We start from the raw sequence: 7,341 nt of genomic DNA on the forward strand, positions 1-7,341 counted from the left end.
TGGTTGGGAGGGTGATGATGTGACTCTTGGGCAATGCAACCGTCCTATTGTCTATATTTATATGCCGCCCAGCCCTATTGGAGTAGGCGGCATATAAATATAAACAATAAATAAATAAATAAAAATAAATATAAACAATATAAATATATATATATAAATATAAACAATATAAATATATATATATAAATAAACATAAACAATAAATATAAACAATAAATAAATATAAATAAATAAAAACAATATAAATATTATATATATATATATATAAATAAATATAAACAAATAATACAAACAATAAATATAAACAATAAATAAATATAAACAATAAATAACTACGTGTCAGCTGCCAAACATCCGAATTTGGACCAAAGGCCACGGTGGGGGGGGGGGCTGCCACACGGCCACAAGTGTGAAATCTATGTCACTTTTTTTGAATGTCGTCGTAACTTTGAATAGTTTTTAAAATGAACCGTAGTTTGGTCGAGAACTACCTGCAGTTTTATTAGGAGGAAACGGCAGTGAAAAGTGGAAAGAATTTGAGGTCACCTCTCTGCATTTGACCCGGGGGTGGATGGATTTAATTTAATTAATTTAATGTATTTGACTTCTATTCCCCCCAATCCCCTAGGACTCAGAATGTGTAGGATGTGTGTGAGTTTGTGTGTGTGTGTTTTGGACTGAATTAAGTCCCTTGTGAATTTCTCAGGGAGCAAGTTGTGAATCCAGACCCCTGTGAATTTTTTCTCTCTCTTATCTACCAGCTCTGAAACAGAAGCCTTGATTTTATTATTTAGCACTTTAGTACCTTTTCTTTCTATTTTTTATTCCAGCAGATTCACAAAACACCCTGAGCCTCATTGTGGTCTGGCTGTGGCTTCCTACGTGGGAACTCAGCTGTTGGGAGTTTAAAGAGGGAGCGTGGGAAACTTGGGGTGGTTTTTAAACCCATCATTTCTCTCTCTAGGTCATAAATATGAGGACCGGCCATAAGTCGCCCTTCCCAGTGCCATTGCAACTTCAAAAACACAGTGTGTGTGTATATATATATGTGTGTGGATATATATGTGGATACTGTAGCCTAGAGGATAATTCTTTGCCTTACAAGGCAAAGGTTGCAGGTTCAAGTCCCAGTGGGTACGGCTAGCTGATGAGGTCAAAATAAGGCTGAAATAGATCTATCCTAGTCTCCCTTAATTTTCAAATTCAGCAAAAAAACATTTGACATATATGTGTGTGTATATATATATATATATATATATACATACATACATACATACATACATACATACATACATACATACATACACACTGCTCAAAAAAATAAAGGGAACCCTTCAACGCAATCTACTGGGGAATTCTGGGCGTTGAAGTCCAGATAGCTTCAAGTGGCCAAGGTTGGGAAACACTGTGATAGGTCATTACAACACTAAAGATTTTTTTTTCTTTTTCGCCAGCATTTTTGTATCTTGTTAGGCAAGAAGGCACAAAATTGGGGCATGGGAAAATGACCGGCTGTGGTCCTGCCCATATTTAAGCCCCACCCGCCATCTCTTGGCACACACCCACCCCGAGCCAACCAAAAACGCATCCTCTGATGCAAGCTTTGATATTTTATTAACATTAATGTTGGATTAAAATCTTTTTTCTTCTTCTTAAGCTCTTAAACCTCACGGCCAGCTGCGAAGCTGCCCTGTTGTTACTTAGCAAAAACCTTAAGCTTGGCTTCCGAGGAGCGTCACTCAATTCCTATCAAGCGACGCTAAAGCCCGCCTCGCGATTAGTTCTGGATTAGTTCTGGTCCGCTCCGTCTCTGGCTTCCTTCCTTCTTCCTCCTGCTCCAACCACTAGGCTTCCTTCAGCCCTTCTTCTAAATTGCAGTTTCCGTATGACCCTTATAATTAAAGTTTATTCTCCATGAATGTATGTAATTCCTTAAGAATAGGTTCTCTGCAATGCTGCAACCCATATGGTGCCCTTTAAATGCCGGTTTTGAAATGCATCTACCCAGATCTCCAAATCTCAAAGCTGAATCTCCAGTTATTAGGGTTGGGGTCCCCCATGGGCTCACCCCAAGGCCCCCTTCAGATTTTAGCTTTTGGGTTAGAAGAAGTGGAAATAAATCCCCCTAGTTGGGGTGAAGACCTGGTAGCTTCGGCGGCATCTCCAAAGCTTCCGTCGGGACTCAAGACCCCATTCTGTCCGATCCGCCTCCCCCCACCATCACACCAGCTCGCTTTCCTCGGGCGGGTAGAGTTTCTCCCAGGCCATCAGCCGACAGGCGCAGAAAAACCTCCAGAGGTTGAGCAGGACCCCCTGGTCGAAGGGGTTCTCCGCCTTGCAGTGCTTCAAGTAGGAGATGCGATGGCGGGACATGAACTCCCAGGTGGTGGTGTTGCAGGAGACGAGGTAGAGGTGGGAGCCCAGGAGGAGCGTCGCGATCACGGTGCAGACGAGGAGGAGGAGGAAGGAGAGGAGGAGCAGGAGGTGGCACTGGAGCCACAGCCAGGAAAAAGACCGGAAGTTCAGGCCGGACCTTTGGAAGAGGAGAGAGAAAGAGGAAAAAAGGGAATTGGGAAGGACTGTTGGAATACTTTTTTTAAATAGTTTTTATTGATTAAATACATTTAAAACAAAGAAAAAATTAACAACAAAAACATTTCACATAGACATAAACAACAAATTTGTCAACTATACTGTTGCCTGCTAGTTTGCGACTTTCCAAATTAGATACTATCAATAATTTCTACATGTTTTTGCTATATTTACATTTTGCAACTGTCGGATAGCCATCTACTGAAGGGTTATATAATGGTTGGGTTTTTTTTGGAGTAACTTGTATAAAATTTTGAATTTATTTGTTCATTTCTTTTGCTTCTTAATGTATTTATATTGTTTTAGCCAATTATACCATCGATCCCATGCATTATAAAAATCTATTTTGTCTCTATCTTGCAGCTCTTAAGTCGTCTTGGTCAATTGTGCACACTCATGTACTTTATTTATAAAATTTAAGGTGGTTGGGATTGTACCTTTCTTCCAATGTTGAGCATATAACATTCTGGCTGCTGTCAAGATATGTAATATGATATATCTGTCAAAATATGATATCTGTCATCTTTTTTGAATGACTGTTGGAACATTGGTAGTGCTTGAATCTCCACACCCCACTTCCCACAATCCTTTGCCCGTTACTCACCAAGCCACCTGCAGAGCCCAGAGCAGGACAGCGAGCTGCACCGCCAAGTAGAGTACGAAAAGCGGGTGGTTCCTTTCCCCGATGCAGTTTTCAATCCAAGGGCAGTGATGGTCGTAGCGCCGGACACATTGCTGGCACGCCTGGCAATGCTTGGCCCGCAGAGGTTGCTGCGGGGGGGGGGGGGGGGGCAAAAGATGGTCCATCACACTCGTTTCACCTTCACTGGACGCCTTTCGACACAGCCTGGATGACCATCAGTTGGGGACGGCACAACTGTGGGTCAGACTGGATGACCATCAGGATCCCTTCAAACCCTGGCGTTCTAGGGCCAAACCCTACTTATTGACTCTGTTTTTCTCCCACCTGTAAATGCCTCCACATCAGGAATGTTGGGAGGAAATTTCAACTACAAAGGAGGATATTTGTAGCTCAGGGTTGAAATGAACTGTCCTAAGTTGTCTCCGAGCTTGGTAGTTTTATTTATTTTTTAAAAAAATTCTCCACCATAAAATCATGCATATATAACAACACATGTATCTACTCCGAGTCTTCGGAGAGGGGCAGCATATAAATCCAATAAATAAATAAAATAAATAAATAAAGTATCTTTAATGAATAATAATATACTGCTCAAAATAAAACAAAATAAAAGGAACATTCAAAGAACCCATCCTAGATCTGAAGGAATGAAATATTCTCACTGAATCCTTTGTTCTGCAAAATGTTGAATGTGCACAGCAGCAGGTGAAACTGATGGTCCATCAGTGTTGCTTCCTAAGTGGACAGTTGGATTTCGCAGAAGTTGGATTTACTTGGAGTTATATGGTGTTTTTTAAGTGCTCCCTTTATTTTTTTTTTGAGCAGTGTATATACTTATAGAGTCTCTTTCATATAAAATAATTTTAAAAATCCTAAATCTCAATTATTCGTTCTATCATAAGAAGAAAAGCTATATCTAATTTTAACTTAAAAAGCAACAGTCTAAACAGTTTTCCCCATTTTTCAATTCAATTCTTAACTCTTCAATTTCTTTTCAAATCTATTTTTAATTTAATTTTAAAACATGAGTTATATACACTATTCAGAAAAATAAAGGGAACACTTAAACAATACAATATAACTCCAAGTCAATCAAAGTTCTGTGAAATCAAACTGTCTACTTAAGAAGCAACATTGATTGACAATCAATTTCACCTGCTGTTGTTCACATTCAACTTTGTACAGAACAAAGGATTCAGTGAATATTTCATTCATTCAGATCTAGGATGGGTTCTTGGAGGGGTCCCTTTGTTTTTTTGAGCAGTGTATTTAACTAATGCTGCCTCCTTTTACTCTTTCCGTCATCCAGGTTCCGTCAATTCTATTTCTCATTTCCTCATCACTCCTACATTTATTTATTTATTATTTATTAATTAGACTTCTACGCCGCCCTTCTCAACTGACTCGGTGGCAAATAATAATAATATTATTATTATTATTATTATTTATTAGATTTGTATGCCGCCCCTCTCCGAAGACTCGGAGCGGCTCCATAGAAGTCTAATTAATAAATAATAGTTATCGGGACATTGAAATTACCTTACATTATCTTATTTATTATTATTTTTATTTTCAACCCATTTGTAAAATTGGAAAAGACCTTAGAGGTCTTAGAGGTCCTGTAGAGCAGTGTTTCCCAACCTTGGCAACTTGAAGATATTTGGACTTCAACTCCCAGAATTCCCCAGCCAGTGAACCTCTAAGTTCCTTTCCATCCCTGTGATTTTATGTTCTCAAGCCATTTCCCCGGGAAACCCAGGCCTACCTTCACCATGCAGTATCCACACCGCCTGAGACGGATGTTGGGAGCTTCGGAGAACAAAGTTTTGGCTTTCTCTTCTCCGGTCATCGAGTCCTACCAAAATTATATCAAGTAATAGTGAGAGCAAAAATCGAACACCCTCAGTACTTACCTATTAATTCCTATGCCTCTTTTCCTGTTCAGCCATTCCTGTCTGCTAATATTCTGCGCACTCTGGCTTCGAGAAGGTGCTTTTCCTCTTCTCTGTCACTCACGGGCACCTCTGGCGGTCCAACAGGCCCTGGTTGGCTTTCAGCCTCTGACCCCACATCCTCTACGATTTCCTCGCTATCAGACTCGGGTACCAAGTAGCCAGGATGCCAAAACACACACGCCTCTCGATCCTCAGAATCTGTGATCAGCTGTGATTGGCCACAACTGAGACTGGAAATTCGGTCCCTAAGTGAAGCTGTGATGGAGCTTATGACCTGCCTTCAGTTTTCCTCTAGCTTTACGCGCCTGCGAAGGACGTAGATGTGAGGACTGTGTAACCCTATGCTTGGCCTCCATCAATTTCAATTTCATGCCCTTTAAATTCCCAACAGCCTCCGAAATGATTCCCAGGTTTTTCCTTGAGGGATCAACGCACCTTTCCATCCCCGCCGTCGTCCTCAACGTAGCCTGGATTCATGAGCGACACCACAAAATACAGGACGATGGATGAGAGAACCAGCAAGGTGAACAAAAGAGGCTGCAGAGGTTGTCCCTGCTCCAGCTGCCTCTGGAGATCTGCAAGAGGAGCCCAAATGGGACATTATGATTCCTAAGTCAAGCGATGCCTTGGAACTTGGGGCAGGAAGGAAGATGCTCCGAGCGAAGTTTCCTTTTGTGGGTGACTGATGGTGGGTCTGGTTCTGTCTGACCTCATGATAGATAGATAGATAGATAGATAGATAGATAGATGGATGGATGGATGGATGGATGGATGGATGGATGGATGGATGGATGGATGGATAGATAGATAGATAGATATAGATAGATGATAGATAGATAGATAGATAGATAGATAGATAGATAGATAGATAGATAGATAGATAGATAGATAGATGAATGGGTGGGTGGATAGAGAGAAAGATAGATGGTAGGTAGATAGATAGGGATGGATGGATGGATAGATGAGAGAGAGAGGGAGAAGATAGATAGATGGTAGGTAGAAGAAAAGCTCCAAATCCGGGACAGGGTCTTGGGATCTGAAAGGCTGAGCCAATGCCCCCCCCCCTTAAGCGAGGGTCCCGGGCAGACGAGCGCCCCTTGCCGAGGAGGGTGGGGCCACGGCGCCGCTCCTTGGACGGGGGCTCTTCAGTCGGGACTCGGGGCCACGTGGGGGCGGGAAGCAGGAGCCGTGCGGACCCCCGGGCGATGCCTCCCGCGCAACAAGGAGACGCGCCCCCCTCCCGCCCCCTCCCCCCAGCTCACCTGTGTCGTGCAGGAGCAGCCCCGCCGTGACCCCGCAGCTCAGCCCCGTCTGCGCCGCACGCACCGCCCACCCGCTGCCGCCCCCTCTGCCCCCGGACGGCCCCACCCGCATCGCCCGCCCGGACGCCCGCCGACCCCGCCGACTTCCCCGAAGCGGAAGCGCCCAAGCCCCGCCCCCTTGCCGGCCAGGCGAGACAGAGGAGGCGTGGCCGGGGACGCCGCGCGCCCTGATTGGCTGGTCCGGCTGGGAATGTTGCCAGTCCGATTGAGGGAGGGGCGGGAGGAGCGGTCGGGGCGGACTTGGACTCCCATGGTCCCCCGCGGGCGAGGAGGATGGGGGGGGGGGGGGAGTCCTCTGCCCCCAAATGAATTCCTTGCGCGTCCAACCCGACTTGGCCAATAAAGAATTCGATGCTGTTCTTTGCAATGTTCTTTTCTGAATATTTTATTCTATTTCTATTCTATTCCATTCCTATTATTAGTCCTATTATTTCTCTTCCATTCTAAATAAATATTCTATTTCTACTCCATTCTTATAATTCCTATTATTTCTATTCTAATTATTCCTATTAGTTGTTCTATTCAATGTATGTATATGTGGGTGTGTATACACACATACACATACACACAAGGGGCGTGCATAAGTGCCCTTTTGTGCCTAATGTCCCTGTCCTACTGTCTTATTATCATTTCTATTACTACCTTCTACTTATCTTATGTTAATATGTACTATATAATACTGTACTTGTTTGACAAATAAATAAATAAATAATAAAATGTGTGTGTGTATGTGTATATGTTCCGGTGATCGAGATGGCTGCTGCCTCATCATTCATATACGTATATGTATATACATACATTGAGAATAGAACTAATAGGAATAATAAGA

At 43.0% G+C, this 7,341-nt stretch overlaps 1 protein-coding gene across 1 annotated transcript; it reads right to left on the minus strand.

Moving 5' to 3' along the window:
* Window positions 1–1,592: 1,592 nt before the first annotated feature.
* ZDHHC12 (zinc finger DHHC-type palmitoyltransferase 12) lies at window positions 1,593–6,564 on the minus strand. The gene is made up of 5 exons (XM_070759544.1): window positions 6,453–6,564; window positions 5,626–5,765; window positions 5,001–5,090; window positions 3,197–3,363; window positions 1,593–2,533 (listed from the first exon to the last, which is right to left on the minus strand). Exons 1-5 carry the CDS (start codon window positions 6,562–6,564, stop codon window positions 2,221–2,223), a joined length of 822 nt encoding a protein of 273 aa, XP_070615645.1. The 3' UTR covers window positions 1,593–2,220.
* Window positions 6,565–7,341: the final 777 nt, after the last annotated feature.

The sequence above is a fragment of the Erythrolamprus reginae genome, chromosome 8 (assembly GCF_031021105.1).
Source record: "Erythrolamprus reginae isolate rEryReg1 chromosome 8, rEryReg1.hap1, whole genome shotgun sequence".
Classification (NCBI taxonomy): domain Eukaryota; kingdom Metazoa; phylum Chordata; class Lepidosauria; order Squamata; family Dipsadidae; genus Erythrolamprus; species Erythrolamprus reginae.

Excerpts from the sequence above, each read along its gene's own strand:
- ZDHHC12 (XM_070759544.1), bottom strand. The coding sequence starts at position 6,564 with ATGCGGGTGGGGCCGTCCGGGGGCAGAGGGGGCGGCAGCGGGTGGGCG. Across the intron at positions 5,766-6,452 it reads GCTGCTCCTGCACGACACAG|ATCTCCAGAGGCAGCTGGAG; the intron begins GTGAGCTGGGGG and ends CTCCTCTTGCAG. Across the intron at positions 3,364-5,000 it reads GTGGATACTGCATGGTGAAG|CAACCTCTGCGGGCCAAGCA; the intron begins GTAGGCCTGGGT and ends CCCCCCCCGCAG.